Source organism: Charadrius vociferus, unplaced genomic scaffold (genome assembly GCF_000708025.1).
Source record: "Charadrius vociferus isolate BGI_N301 unplaced genomic scaffold, ASM70802v2 scaffold162, whole genome shotgun sequence".
NCBI classification, from domain to species: domain Eukaryota; kingdom Metazoa; phylum Chordata; class Aves; order Charadriiformes; family Charadriidae; genus Charadrius; species Charadrius vociferus.
In genome coordinates, this window is record NW_009647236.1 from 639,400 (window position 1) to 654,774 (window position 15,375).

General features: G+C 44.9%; 1 protein-coding gene across 1 annotated transcript in view; it reads right to left on the minus strand.

The window, feature by feature from the left end:
* Positions 1 to 818: 818 nt before the first annotated feature.
* CTC1 (CTS telomere maintenance complex component 1) overlaps positions 819 to 15,375 on the minus strand; it is a 15,491-nt gene continuing 934 nt past the window's right edge. Inside the window, exons 2-24 of the mRNA XM_009879936.1 lie at positions 13,917 to 14,186; positions 12,800 to 12,996; positions 11,005 to 11,149; positions 10,382 to 10,684; positions 10,082 to 10,210; positions 9,524 to 9,750; positions 7,831 to 8,005; positions 7,550 to 7,750; positions 7,188 to 7,314; positions 6,872 to 6,986; positions 6,082 to 6,538; positions 5,921 to 5,926; positions 5,720 to 5,809; positions 5,289 to 5,432; positions 4,931 to 5,001; positions 4,015 to 4,124; positions 3,533 to 3,698; positions 3,203 to 3,289; positions 2,959 to 3,118; positions 2,414 to 2,478; positions 1,988 to 2,150; positions 1,720 to 1,846; positions 819 to 997 (exon numbers count right to left, since the gene is read on the minus strand). Of these exons, the coding sequence (XP_009878238.1) occupies positions 819 to 997; positions 1,720 to 1,846; positions 1,988 to 2,150; positions 2,414 to 2,478; positions 2,959 to 3,118; positions 3,203 to 3,289; positions 3,533 to 3,698; positions 4,015 to 4,124; positions 4,931 to 5,001; positions 5,289 to 5,432; positions 5,720 to 5,809; positions 5,921 to 5,926; positions 6,082 to 6,538; positions 6,872 to 6,986; positions 7,188 to 7,314; positions 7,550 to 7,750; positions 7,831 to 8,005; positions 9,524 to 9,750; positions 10,082 to 10,210; positions 10,382 to 10,684; positions 11,005 to 11,149; positions 12,800 to 12,996; positions 13,917 to 14,186 (3,714 nt within the window). The remainder of the gene's footprint in view (positions 998 to 1,719; positions 1,847 to 1,987; positions 2,151 to 2,413; positions 2,479 to 2,958; positions 3,119 to 3,202; positions 3,290 to 3,532; positions 3,699 to 4,014; positions 4,125 to 4,930; positions 5,002 to 5,288; positions 5,433 to 5,719; positions 5,810 to 5,920; positions 5,927 to 6,081; positions 6,539 to 6,871; positions 6,987 to 7,187; positions 7,315 to 7,549; positions 7,751 to 7,830; positions 8,006 to 9,523; positions 9,751 to 10,081; positions 10,211 to 10,381; positions 10,685 to 11,004; positions 11,150 to 12,799; positions 12,997 to 13,916; positions 14,187 to 15,375) is intronic.

Consider the following 15,375-nt stretch of genomic DNA (forward strand, 5'->3'; position numbering starts at 1 on the left):
CAAGTGCAGAACACTTGGTCATCACTGCAAGCAGACGTGAGAGCAATCTTTTCAAATGGTGATCTCCCATGCATTGTACTGGTTAACCTGCTGTGCCACCACAGATACTGGCACGTGCCATTGCAGTCATCCCCTTCCTAATCAGGAACAGATGGGCAAGCCTGTACCATGTTGTCAATTTGTATCACAGCTCACTGCCTTCCTCTTGTTACCAGCCCCACATAAGGTTCAGGCCACTGTTTAGGCTGCAAAACAATGGCCGTATAGTCCTGTGATTTAGTACCATGATTTAGTATCCAAACAGTAACTTATTCACTTCCCTTCTCTTCTTGGAGGAAGGAAATGCTTTAAACACATCATTTTAATAATCTCAGTTGGGTTAAGAAGACTATCCCTTGTGCCAACTGTACAGTTTTGCACGAAGACAGTGACTGATCTGCAAAATGCCTGGATCGGGCTCATAAACCACGCATCTAAGTTCTGCCTCATTCCCCATATAGCAAGTAAAACCTGAACTAGATATGGTGTTATTTAAACTATATTTTAATAGCTTTATTTAGTAGATACTACCACATAAAATACACACATTGTGTGCCCTAGGCCCAAAGTATTGAACATCCCTCTTCCAAAACATTGCCCAGTATTGCTAGTGGCAATAGTCCAGAATGACCGTTCAGGAATTCCACGTCATAGCAGCTTCTTGACTGCAGCCTTCACCCTGTGCTCACAGGCCCCTGCTCCTACTGGAAAGGAGATTAAAAAAACCCCTCCCAATCCCAGTAGGTATTTCCATAGTTGTTCTCCCACTGGGAGAGATGTTAAGCAGTGGCTTCCACTCGGCAGCAACTAGATGTCCTCCTAATCCTCTCGCTGTTCAGATAGCTTAAGGTGCCTTGTTCCACTTCCTCCACGTTCAGGCACAGCAGGTTCAGCCGAAGTCCCACTTGTGACACAAACTCCACTTCACCACACCGAAAATTTCTCAGCTGCAGTGGAACTGCAGGGGAAAGATACAACCTGTAACAACTCCATACAGGGCTCCTGCTCTGTTCTATCACACAGCTGTAGAAGTTGCTGGGGGAGGGAAGGCCGTGCAGCAGCTGCTTGGCATCCGTTAAACCTCAAAGGACAGCATAATTAATGAATCCAGGATGTAGGCAGATGAACGCATTTGGCCAGCACCCCTCCAACTGGGAGGAAACAGACATTTTACCCTGTGAAACACTGGGAACTATGTGCTGTTCATATAGCTGCTGCATTGAGCTTTCTATCTTTTATCACTATCAGCAACCTGGCCTTAGAGACAGTGTCACATGATAGGCAGAAGACAATGCCTCCACAGCAGGGCATCCTCAGGTGAGCTTAGCAAATCAACCCCTGCAGCACCTGGACTCATACTCAGGCGCTAGTGTTGGCGCAAGCGGCTAAGAACAATGTCCCCTTCATGCAGCAACTGCACAGTTACAGTTTCAGTTTCAGAAAACTTAATATATACTATTCTTGTATATAGTGACTTTTATAATATTACCTAAGTATTTTTGTAACCCTGGTTCCGCTAAGACACATCTTAGCTCTACACTACTGAATTCACAATTCCATGGAAACCCTCCAAAGATCTTACTTTGTGGGCAGTGAAGGCTCTCCTTCGCCTGCCTGCTAAAACGGTTCCTCCCTTCCTTCCCACACTAAATATTACAAAAGCCAACAGTGCCTGCTTACCAGGCTGCAGGATCTTGGAGGGCTTCCTGTCTAGGCTGAAATCCAGCAGGATAGGGCGACAGATGAGAGGACTCCTGCACAGGCTCCTTAGGTAGCAAGCAATGAAATCCTCAGGTTCCTCTACACACTGAGGAAGGAAGGGGTGTGTTGCCAGTGAATGTGCAGAGGGAGGCAGGGAGGCACTGGAAAACCCTCAGCAAAGGGAAATCCAGTCCAGCTGAGGCTCGAGCTCAGCACGCTGCAATCGCTACCAGAATAACCCACTCACCCCCGTGCCAGTAGCTTCCCCATGCTGAATGGACACTCCGCCTCTGCTCTGCACACAGTTCTGCAGAGCTTCCCACTCGAGGAGGCTCAGGCCCAGCATTGCTGCCACGTGCTGGTTCCTGCACAGCACAATAGCTTCACCCGTCCCGTCCTCCACCAGCACCCTATGGAGACGGCAGGCAGACTAAGATGTAGAGGGAGGTCAGGACAACGCCTGCCTCCCTCACAAGGGTCCTGTCCCATACAAACGGATCTCAGTGAAGACAGAGGAACATTTGTTTGCGTCTGGGAAGACATGACAACTTTAACTTCTGTCCGTGTTATTCTGTCCACCTCCCAGCCTTGATCTGATTTTTCCCTCCCCTCTGTGGTGTAATCGGTTCCCTCCTACCCATCTGTTTCCATACCCAGTCTCTACAGTGCTTACCGTGCACTGGCTTGCCTCACTCCTGTGTGTGATGGACATGGTGGGCTGTGTCGGGTGCACCTCCCCTGAAGGAAGAGTAAAGCTACAGCTACGTACAGGTGGGCATAAGAGAGAGAAAGGGAGGGGCCACTGCTTCTTTTAACCCTCCCCTAATTAAGTACACAAAGGATTAAAGAAATTCACTGCATTTCCAATGACTGTCTTGGGAAGAGTTTGTATGGGGAGAAAAATTACCTGCTGCAGAGGTACTGAATCCTGACAGCAGTGAACGTGGGAAAAGCAGAGCATTAACAGAGTAGGGTTGTCCCCCAAATGTCCTTGCTTCATCCCCAGTCCTAGCTGTCAGACTGCCTGATAGCAGATAGGCACTTCTAATCAGTTGTCATTTTGGTTCCTTTCTAATAAGCAACTCCTCTCCAGACACTGGAAAAAGGTTTTGGAATTGGGATAGGAACTCTTACTTCCTCTACATGGTAGCAGAGGATGTGTCAGAGTAGAAAATCTGCAAGGCTCCTCACAAATTATGTCTGTGGAAGCTTGAATACCTCTTTGAAGATGCTGCTGCAAAGCGAGCAAACCCACTGCAGGGACAGAGTCAGTACACAGGACAACTGGCATAAAATCCGTGCCTGGGGCAGGTGTTGCAGGTGAGGTTGCAAGTTGGATAGAAACACTAGCGCGGGGGATGAGGCTTCTCCTGCAGGACTAGAAGAAATAGGAATGTGAGAAGCCTGGAACATGGGAACCTTTCCTGGGACACTGTAAAGTGGGAAGAGACCCTGGACTCACCTTGAAAGAAAAGGTAGGTGAGAAGTCGGCAGAGATAGGACGCTTACACAGCTGGAGGCAATGTATGTGCAATAAACATTATGAAATCTGCAATATGAAAGAGTAGATGTCAGAAAGAGCTCAGAGAAACCAAACCACTCAGTTTTCTTGGCATGGCTGGGTTGGCCTTCATCTGTAACATGGTAGGAAAATAATTTGTAGCAAGGGATCGGGAGACACAAAGGCATGGGCAAATGATGAGGAAAGTCCACAAGAGGAAAAATTTAGAGATGGTTTCAGTAAGAGCTGTCAGAGCTGGGGCCCAGACCAGAGCTCTAAAGACAAGGGTACCTGGAGATTTTGCGTTCCAAGTTCTGGAAGAAGATCTTGGCTCCAGGTAGCAAACCCCAGAGATGCTGCAGATAGGTGGCAGCAATGTAAACGTCCACCACAACAGGGGAGCCTGGAGCAACTGAGACGCTGAGCTTCACGCTGTGATCACTGGCTAGCAGACACTCTGAGGAGGCACAGAACCATACACGGGTAGCACAGCCTGTCACTAAGCTGGACCTGCTAGAGGTGTCTTCCCTCCCATCACAACGAGGCTATCGCTGTTCCACCTCACACATCTTCCAGATACAGTTTTCCCATTCCCATCCCCAACACACATGCAATGTAGTTTCCCAGCCCTCTGACAGGCAATGGGACCCAACATCCTGACATACTTCCACTATTCTCAGATACAGGAGCGCAGTTAGCCAAGCGTACTGTCTCTCTGAAACAGAAAGAAGCAAGAATCAATCTGTTGTTACCTTACAGGCTGTCAGTTTTACCTTTCTGCTTTTGAAGGCTGAGAGTCACAGATGGCTTCTCGTTCTTGAGAGAGGCACACAAGGTCCTATCCACTATCTCACCAGAGAAAGAAACAAGGGAACCTGTGAAACTGAGAGCAGACCAGGATTTCTGTCCTGCCTGAAGACAAAGGGAGTGAAGACAAAGGGAGTGGAAGAAGGCCTGACTCCAAGATTGCCACAAAGGACAGGATGGAGTGCTGTTGCTCGAGGCTGGTTTCAGGGGAACCTGCCCTTGAGCACCTGAGCTACTGGACTAAAGGCAGCTTGCTGCAGTGTACCCCACCCAGAGACAAGAGGCCCCTTTAACTCGCTTTTTGCTTCTCCAGGCTCAGCAGTAAAGAAGAAGAAAGAGAGAGAGACATTACAGCTTTCCTACCTCCTTAACTCCTATTTTTTTTTCTTAATTAGAGAAAGAAGCTAATGAAAGAAAAACTCAGTTTACCATAAGGCACTGGTGAAGATTTCAGTGTGCATGTGTATCACCCCAGATTAAACATGCTTTGAACAGAAAAGCTTCTAACCCCAGTATTTGTTTGAGCAAGTTGCCCTAAAACAATCAAAAAACAATGAAAAACCTCACACATTCAGCCCCATTTTCCCTACTGCACGTTTCCACTTCTGACAGGAATTTAGCAGAGACCTTTGGAACCTAGTCCACAGCAGTAGCTCAAAATTTTCTGGACACCATTTTGCAGTTTTGTCACCTGCAATCCTTTTAACTTTGATAAACAGGATGGGGGCAGTCTGGACTACTTGCACATGGGAAGATTTCCAAACCATGTTCCTAGGGAGGATAACTGATCACTGTTTAATGTAGTATTGTCTCCAATAAAGACGAATGCAGACCTACTCCCCTGAGCCACGGTCACATCTAATTTGGGGCAGACAAACGTACCTGTTGCTAAGTACTTCTTGAATGGAGGAAATTCTCTGGTTCATGCCTCTCAGCGCCGACCTGGCTGCCAGCTAGAAGGGGGGCAGACACAGACTCAGATGGATTGTAGTTTATGGCTATCCCCAGCCAGAGCAGCAAAGACAAGCTCTGCATGCTTAGAGCTATGTCAAGCAACTGATGCTTCCTCCCCAGATTAGTCCTGAGGCAGGAAAATGTGAAGCCCACCAGCAGCCTCTGATAAAGCTTAGAGCAGAACAGTCTCATCAACAAGACATTGTGTATCTATAATTTTCCGAGCTAGTTTTGGAGAGATCTACAAGTCTCCTGTGAAAGCTCAGAGCAATAAGGCACTGCATACCTGGTGCTCACCCAGACAGAAGATCCATGTCTCATGCTGTAAGTGCCAGGTATCTTGGACAGGCAGGCACAAGGGGCAGAATGACCTGCCCAAGAACTTTGCTGGCACAGGTGGAAAATAGAGCTTGTCAAACACTTCCAAGTCCTGAGAGAAGAGTGACAAGGAAAAAACCAGGACTATTAAAGGAAGGAGGTGAAAGCTATAAAGGAAGAAACGGCCACTGAAGAACCACGGTTTGAAGAAAAACAAAATCCACTGAACTCAGAGCTCTGAGAATTTTAACCAAACACAGAACTGAAGCAGTTCCTTGGCAAGACGGATGGGAATTCCAAGACTCGGAAAGAGCTTAGTCACCCTCTGACTCCCCAACTCCCACACGCAGTTCAGTAAAACATCTCCAAAAGGAAACAGCAAGACACTGTCTCTCTTACCGAGCAGCGGGGCACAATGAAGCGATACAGCCCGTCCAGATGCAGAAATGGAAACCATCGTAGAGACTTCCCCATGAAGAGCAGTAATGCCTGGCAGGGGAGGGAAGAGAGAGAGAGAAAGAGAGAGAAAAGGTGATGACAAATATTAGGAAAAAGGTAGAAAAAAAACACAGCAAGAAGAGAGCAAGCCCAGCAGAGGACATCCTGCTTGAGAAGTAAGGCTAGCACCATGAAGGATAACCATGATAAAAATCACTGTCTCATTGATTAGGAATCTAAATCCTTAATTATCACACAAGCTCCCTGAGGAGCCATCACCCAGCCTTACCAAACCACCCCCTTACAGCTGCCCCCTGACTCACTTCTTTCATGCCCCCTTCTCCATCACAGCTGGTGTCTTCCAGCTCTGGTAGATCCCCAGTTTCTGCAGGGTGGGCCCAGAGCTGAGGTCTGCCCAGCCACAGCACTGTGGCTTGGAAACTGCGCTGCATGTCCTGTCCTTCTCCATCTTCTTCTCTGGCTAGTTGGTAATTGCGTAACATAAGACCCTCTTTCTGGGTAACCAAGAATAGGTGAGATACACAGCTGGTTCTTCCAGTGCTGCTCTGGCCCTTCTGACAGTTCTTATCTCTGTGAGTATCTGGCTTAGGATCCTCCAATTTCAGCATTTTTGCCTCTGGGGCTTCCAGCTCAGATGTTAAGCTGCCATCATCCTTCTTCCTCAAAGAGGAGCTGTTTCCACTCCTAAGGCCTTTCTGGATTTTTCCTTCAGCAGAGTAGAGAACCTGAACATCCTCAAAGTAGAACTGCACGTAGACACTGAAATGACAAATGGTAGCAGTGAAACTCCCTGTTCCTGACAGGGGACTGTCTGAAGCAAGCAGTTATCTGGGAAAAGCACTTCTGGTGAGTGCCCTGCAGGTACTCAGCAGAAACAGCAGGAAAGGGTGAAGTAAAGGGCAGCTACCAGGCTGGGTGTATTCTGAACAAAATCGAGATGGTGGACTTGCTGCTGATAAAGATCTCCTTTCCCGCAAATAGCAAAGGACAGTTGCTTTGGCACTGAAATACTAAGCAGCTTTACCATAGCCCAGAATAACTATGGAACTGCAGAGTGATTATTTTAATTGAGCACTGAACAAAGGGACTTGCCTGTTTTTTTTCTCCCTCACATGCTCCAGATTTGCCAGCTGCTTCCAGGAAGGAAAATCAGTCTGAAGGAATCTCTCCACTACAAGCTGGTAGTTTTCCACCTGCAAGAGTGATCCTGCAAACACATCAGAGAAAGGAGCTGAGCTAATAAAAACAGAATACAAAATCAGCAAGCTCAGTTTCCTCATTTTACAGTCACGAGGCCAGGCAGTGACAGTTCAGCATCTCCATACCAAGCCTCCTCTTCCTTGTTTTGGAGCTGGATGGCAGAACAGCCAAAGCCCAGCACTCTCAAATTTAGCTTAGTGGGACATACCTATGAGAGCTGTATGGGCAAAGGGACTACCATCCTTATAGGATATCACACAGGGAAGCGTGCTGCTCTTGTCCTGCAGCTGGAGGGAACTGCTCCTGGAGGAAACTCTCAGCACACCCAGTAGTATCTGCAACAGAAAGGAAGCTGCAAAGAGCATCAAACACTTCCCATCTTTGAAGGCCGTAAATCAAAGTGTGTGCAGCAGCTGCCTGAATTCAGCCTGTGTTCAGCACAGCACAGGTGAGAAAAGCAGCACCATTCCCTAACAGGAGGAACAGGCATGCACCAGACAGGGTGCCGGAAGGCACAGGGAGAACTGGGAACTCTCAAGGCACAGATAGTAAAGGGAATTAGGCACTTACCAGCCGGGGCTGGAAGCTTTCTGCTGAGAGTGTGCAGTAGGACCAGGCCAGCCTGCGATTCAGTTCCTGAGTGCCCATGTGCTGGGCCTCCAAGGGGGAAAGCAGCTGTGATGGACTGAAGCCTTCCCAGCTCTTCTGTTCTGCCACATGGCAAACTACAGACAGAGATGGGGCCTGGCACGGGGGGTTCAGGGTCAAATACTAAGAAAAAAGAAAGAATGAACCAGCTGAATTTCTTCCCATCAGGCAAACAGGAAAGAGCTCACAGAGCATTCACTCACCTTCTGCAGGGGACACTGATGTATTTTTGCTAAGATTTCATCATAAATATCTCTTGCTTTCTCTCTATCTGGAACCATAGCTTGCAGAAGGGGGACGAGGAACTTCTCAGCAGCTCCAGGGTTTCGGTGCGTAGAGCTAAGCAACAGTCGACGGCACCCAAAGAAACAAGAAAACCTGAAAAAAATTAAGACAGTTAGAAGCATTAACAGTCCTCGTTTCTTAGTGAGTTTTGCATGTAAGTCAGATTCTTTCTGCTTGTTATGAGTGAATGCGCTGTGTAGGACAAGAACTAAGGAGAGCACAAAAAGAACAGGAAGTGATTAAAAAAAAGGAACATTTAAGGGTGATGCAGATTTATGTCAGGCAAGCAGACAAGCAACAGGAAAATATAAATAAATGGACAGACTGGCAAAATCTCGAAATTCAAGTGGACAAAAAAACCCACCCACAAATAGTCTCCCTCTAAGTCACACAAATGGACCTCCATGCATTTTGGCTAAGTTTGATATGATTACTTATGTTAGGTATACTTGGCTTTCTTTTACAGGATGAAAAAAATCACAAGACAGAAATAATCACAGACTGCTCTTGTTCCAGTATTTTCCTTGCGTTTTGTTCCTTGCAGAAGTCTAGCTCACTGCTTTTGAATGCCTGGAAGTGATCACACTGCCAGTCAAAACAAGACCTAATAACAGAAAGTGAATTAAAAAAAGAGATAGGAACTAACCCACTGAAACAACTTTCAAGCAGTAGCAGGACTTAGTAATCACATTTAAAGGAAGTGGAAAACCTAATAAAAACTGAAACTTACAGCTAGCATCATTCCTGGGGCAAAACTGAAGCTGTTTTATTGGAAAGCATGGTAAAAATTCCACAGTGCCAGTAAAGCACAGGAAGACTGAGCATTCTATAAACTGCTTCTTGACTGCCTGAGATTAAATACATACATTTTAGTTTTTAGTCCAAGGCAGCAGTTACAGTGATCAACCATAACTATTCCAGAACAAACACAAATATTTTCACTAATAGAACCCAGAAGTAAACCCAGAAACTGGCCCACAGCTGTCATACGAACAGAGCGCAGCCGTCAGGGAGAGCAGGAAGCCATCTGGAAGACCCAGAGATAAGCATGTGTGGGAAAATCTCCTAAGACAGAGGCTCTCAAATGAACGCTGACACTACTGGTAATATTCAGAATATCTTAAAGTGATATGATGGGCAGCTGTTGCTGCTCCTGTGAGCAGCCAGGACACAAGAACCTTTATATTGATTGCGATCTGGTTTTAGCAGCTGTTTCCAGCTCCAGCCTCAGTGCCCACCTTGATCTGCCAAGCAAACCACATGGGCAGGCACACACCCCTAAACTGCTTCCATATTTCAAGACGCAACTTCCAAGGCGGAAGTACGTGAGCACATGCTCTGGAGTGCTGCAGCTTCCCGAAAGCAGCAGGCTTATTGCACATGCACTTGAAAAATGTGCAGGATTTTCTCATAAGAGTAACTGCAAGGTACAGGCAACTGGACATGATGTGAGATCTAGACAAATGGCTTACTTAGGCCAGTAAACCAGAAGCAATTGCTGCTGCTACTAGTATCCAAGCACAGTAATTTTAAACCCTTGGTCTTGAAGACGCCCAGGTAGCGTACAAAACACATTTACACATCGCCTGACTTCAGAAGAACTGTCCTCACCTCTCCTCAAACGTCTCCAGGAGGCTCACCAGCCAGAGGTAGAGTGGCATACCAAGATTGTAGCGGAAAAGCAGCTGTAAGTAGAGATTTCCTGAAGAGGCCGGTGGCTGGTAGGGGGTGCTGAGCCTTGAAAAACTCTTCAGCACAACAGTGCTGCTCAGGCAAGCACCAAGTACAATGAAAGGGAAGGATACCAGAGGCTTCTGCAGGAGGTGGACATCGATGAGCTGAGATACACAGACATACAACTTAGGAGATGGCTAGTCTACCACCACTCCCGAAAACCATCACCCCACCCTAAAACCTTTGTTGCTCGAATGGATTGTCTATAAATCCAACGCGCCTGAGGGACCTGACACTGCTTAGGGAGCAATCAGATAATAATAATTTCAACTCTCATGACCAAGCCCAGACAGTAAGATCCCCAATTTTGTTCCAGATGCTTGCTGAAATAATTCCAACATTCCCTAGTCTTCTGTTGACCCACCACTTGCGAGCCATCCCCAGGGCCTGAGTCTTTTCCACTGAATGTTTTATGCCTCCTAAGTCTCAACTTACCTCCACGCATGCTCCTGGTCGGAGTCCACGTGCAGAGTTCAACAGCTGCTGGTAAGCAAGGCACAAGCAGACTTTGTTATCCAGTAAAAAGAGACCAGCGTGGACATTGAGTATTTTGGTGACAGTTCCCTAAATAGCAAGCAAACAGAAAGTTACAGAAGCGTAGAGAGTCCCAGAACATAAGAAACACATAGGCCTGAGCAATAGGGAAATAAATTAATGACAAAAGTAAGACCTTGTAGGCCGGCAGCTGAAACCCTCAAGCACGAGTGGGTGAAGGCTAATCCTACAAATCCTTACCACATATGAGATGATCTTGGACTCTTCAGTTGATCCTGGCCTCTCCTCTTCAACACCCAGCTCCAAGGAATTACTGAGCTGCTCAGCAGTCTCAAGGGAAGAAGATTGAGTGGATTCTCCTTGCCAAGCACTGCCAAGTGGCTGCTCCCTTGCCTGCTCTGCACAGTAGGGCAGAAGGCAGGACGAAACACCAGTGACAAACATCCTTTGTCCAGATTTCTTCAGGCTGGACATACTCAGGCCTGTTATTGTGTACCTGTGACCCAACTGGAGGATATGATGCCACGCCAGCTGGTTGGGCTTCTAGAGTAGAGAAACCAAAAGCGACATCAGCATCTCCTGCACTGGAAAAAGTTCTTCCCAACCCCGATAACCCCACCCAAAAAAACTCTTCCTTCAAGAGGACTGCCTCACACTCTTAGCAAAAAGTGATACCCGCAAGATGTTCAGGGACACTTCAACTGCATGAGGGAGGAGGCCTGTATTTCTGCAGGGCACAGAACTAGATTCTTACATACAAGGACTATTGTAGGCTGCATGGAATTAAAAAAATACCAAACAAAACACCCAAACTAAAAACAGAGAATCACCAGCAAAAGGAAGAATAAATTCCAAGGACTTACCTGCACCAGCACAGGGACCCAAACAGCTGAGGTGAAGCACTTCAGGAACAGAAAGAAGAATGTCTTCTGGCGAATACAAAGGAGAGGCCCGAGTCTGGCCAGTTCACCTGCCACAGTAAGCTTTGATCTTTTCTTACATGGAACCCTAGAGAACAATTGAGGAGGCAAAGGAAATCAGAGATGAAAGAAGAACTCAAAAGTATCTCAAGAGCAAAATAAACAAATATACAGCATGCACTCTCTGGAAATAAAGGATCCAACAAGGTAACATGGACCATCTCTCAGAGAGGTTTTCAAAACAATATCTGGATACAAAAATCTTACTTTAGATTTTATATACTAAATCCCTTTGACACTTTAAAAAAACCTTATTATTTGAGGACAGCGGGGTTGTGTTGAACAAATTCACATGTTCCATAACAACAATTAGATTACAAAAAGCTTTACCATAAACAAGAAGCTAATTTTAGGTCAAAAGGAAAATAAAAAATGGCACAAGAAATTCTTCAGCAGAAAACAGAACTTGGCTTTGTAGATCCATGGAATGTGACACAGTGGAAGCTCTAAGCCTATAAACAAAAGAGGCCTGAAAGCAACAATGGAGTCTTCCTAACAAACTTGGCACAGGGTGAAAGAGCAGCAAAACTGGAAGCAGATGAGAAGAGAGAGAGATGACATTTCTTCAGTCATTTCTATTTGTCATTTCAAACTTTCATTTAAAAAAATGAAAAAAAAAATATTTCAAACAAACGTTTGTCATTTCATTTGTCATTTTCATTTCAACTTCTACTATACTTGAATATAACCATCCCACTTACTCTAAACAAACACATTCTTGATTCTAAACCATAAACAATTATCTAGCTTTATGATTTTTTTAAAAAGAAATACCAGGACATCCACACACACTAGCACCAGCACTTTATTGGTACCATTTTTAATGAAGAAACTGGTCAGATATCAGGGAAAAGCAGAGGAGCTTTATGCTAAAAGCCTGAGCATGTACACTGAAATATGGAAATAGTTTTCTTGTTTAGAAAGGTCTGTTAAGCTAAATCAAACACTGAAGCTTAAAGTAAGTTTCTCACAAGCAGACAAACCCAACTAAAACAAGAGAAAACTAAAAAGAAACTAAAGCAGCCTGACTGTTCACGTTATTGTTATTAAATTACTCCAAGAACTCTCTACTCAAGAGGATAAAACATGATCTAGTACAACCTGAAATTATCAACTTCAGTAAGATTTGCAGTTCTCTTGACTACGTTTTTTTCCCCACATACTGTAAGTATTATTTCCACCAAGGACAACAGTTACCCTTATCAGCAGACATTTAACTGGCACCTTTATCTCAGCTATCTGATAAGAACTTGAGCAGTGGTGTATACTAACTTCATATCAGAATTTAGAATGACTTTCAATAATACTTTTGGTTCACTGTAGGTTCAAAAAAAAAAAAAAAAGTTGTGCTAATCAAGAGAGTGAATTTTAGCCTCAGTGAAAGCTGAATCATCACTTTGTTCTCACGTCCTTTGTGTAGTATCAAAATACATCCAGAAATGATTAAAATTTGTCTTATTTTGTCAAAATACAGAATAAAACTTCCAGTAAAGTCCTGGAAAACAGCTGATTAATCAAAAGTGGCTTTACTGTATAACTTTTACTTCCACCACTCACCGTTATGCTTCCGCCTGTGGCAGAAACAGAATTTGGGTCTTCCTAAGCCAAGTGCTCTTCATGGTACCTGCCAAACCAGAGCAACAGTGCTATGATGGAGTTGAGCACACTAGGTGTTTACCTGGAGGTAAGCAGTGGCTCGGCTGATGCTGGGTAGGTGACTGGAATGCTGTCAGGTACTTCCTCTGGGAGATTTACTAGCACTGGATCCACCAGGATTTCCACGTACCCTGCTGCGCTCTTGTCTGTCCGTGGTATATATGACCAGCTTGGGAAAAGGAACAGTGACTCCAGCCACTGAAGCTCAAAATGCAGGAGCTAAGACAAAAGATAAAGAGATAAAAGCTTGAGATGAGTTAACAGTATGTTTTCTCAGCATTACTTAAATGTTCATTACTAATTTGCCCTTGTAGGCACATCACAAACTCTTGTTCTACTGCTGGGCTTCATTACTAAATGAGAACAGTGTTTTCTGCCCACCCTGCTATCTTGCACGGAGAAGTTCTGTCCTTCCAGATGCAAGTCTGGAACACATTTGCTGAGCCCTACAGCTAGCATTTCCTGGTTTATAGTCACACCCTCCTGGCAAGGTGATAATTAATTCACTGAAAGAATTGGTTATTTTCAAACTGTTTTTCTAAAATTCTCACCTGCTTTCTTTTCCACTGTGTTTTCAGTTAGAAGTTCATACCAATATAACCTCTTCCTAGTCTTCACCTCCTTGGAAAGCACAACCTCAGTGCTCTTTCTTCACCACTCTAGGTGTTACCTCTTATCTAGACTCCCCTTGCTATCACCTTCAGAAGGATTTTAATTCAATACCACTGTCATGCAAGCTATTATTTCCTGAAAGTATGTCATCAATGCATCACTGAACACCCAGTACAACTCTCAAGAAAGTTACTTCTGCTCCACTAGTTGGAATTCAACAAATAGAGGGTAGTACTATGACCTCCAGACCTCCCAGGCCACCTCGTACTGTTGAGAATTTAATAGAACTGTACATTAGGCTGTCTCATTTTCCAGGCCAGCACATTCAGTATTTGTTCTTCTAGCAATGACATATTTCACATGTTTTATCCTCTTCCCAGGATCTGAACTTGCTGTTTTCCTGCCTGTTACGTAGATGTGTTATTTCCCTCACTACAGACTCCAGCAGACCATCTGAAGCCCCTGGTGGTCTCTGACACTACTCCAGAAGTGGGAATAAACAAGAATCCCTCAGACTGAGGACATACCTCACACGGAATTATCCCAGTATTGTCTTTCAGATACAGACAACCATCGACCAACTTCTCTTTGTCCTCTTGCCTTCCATCTGTTAAATAGCCAACCAAGATCAGATAAGCCCTTGGCAAAGCGCTCTGCATGGGTAAAACACCTTGTCCTTGATGAGACCATTCTTTAAATTCATTAGTGCTCCAGGTTAGGTGGCTGCAGCATGGCATGCACTGCTGATGCTGTAGGTCAGAGATGGAGATGAAACTGGAAAGAAAAGAAAAGCAAGACTATAGAAAAAACTCGGTCTGCAAAGTTTGGGAATTACAGTGATTAGCGGTCACTGCAGTGGACAAAGTCCAGCTAAGTCAGAAGAGCCTTAGCTATTGGCATGGTCTAATGATACCACATGGGAAGGATCAACACATTCACTGGCATTTATCAAGGATCTCTCTCAGTTCAGTGAACATGTTCTGCTTGAGCATCCTCTCTGAAAACAGACACCCTCTGCTACTATGGTCACCTGAGCAGGCATGCGGAAGACTTGGGAAAAAAACCATAAAAATTGAGAGCTGATAAAATGGAACATGTTTTCAAGTATATCTTGGGGGAAGCGAGAGGGAAAACAGTTAGTAGCTCAGACATTTCAGCTTGAATGGGAGACTGTGAGAAAACCCCAACGACTGCTCAATGCAGTTTACATATCAGTAACGAACATAGGTAAATACAGCCTAATTCCACAATCCAGTGCTAAACAGTGCTGAACTGTAGTAAAAGCGAAGCTGAACAACTTCTAGATGAAGATGGTGTCAGTTTTGGAACAAATTCGCTCCTGTGGATAGCTTACACAATACAAAGCTGAGAGACAGCAAGCCAGTAATCTTAGATCAGGCCTTCACTTATAAGAACACTGCCAAGCCAGCCCTTAATCTTCCCACCTGCTCTCCTGGCTTTGCGGAGAGGGGGTAGAAGGAGATGTAACATCAAACCAACCACGTGTGAAGTTTAGTATCTATCATGCTTAGACTGACCATGGTACCAAATATAGGAGAACAAGGCAGCATCCTCTGTAGATTCTAAGCCTTTTCAGTGTTTATGTTATCACTGCAGCATTCATCATTGTTGTTTACATCCTGCCTCTCTTTGCTAGAGAATTAATGAAAGTCCTTTCAGTGTTGATAACATGGACAGAGAGCAAATACAAACTGGTCTCCAGCCACTGATTTTGGTACTTGTTTCCAGTGAACTTCACCGACAATTTTAGGTTGTGAAACTGGAGCTCTATTCACAAATCCATTTGCTCAGTAGAAAGACATAATCAAATTCAGAGAATGTGAATTTGAAGAGTTTCACCTGAGTAGTCAGGTATCAAAGGTTCAAAGCCAGAAACCAGTCTAGATGAGTGATGGGTCTGAATCAGTGTTAAATAGTTTTATATTAAAAAAAATTAATCAGAATAGATAAATTTATGCAGGTACC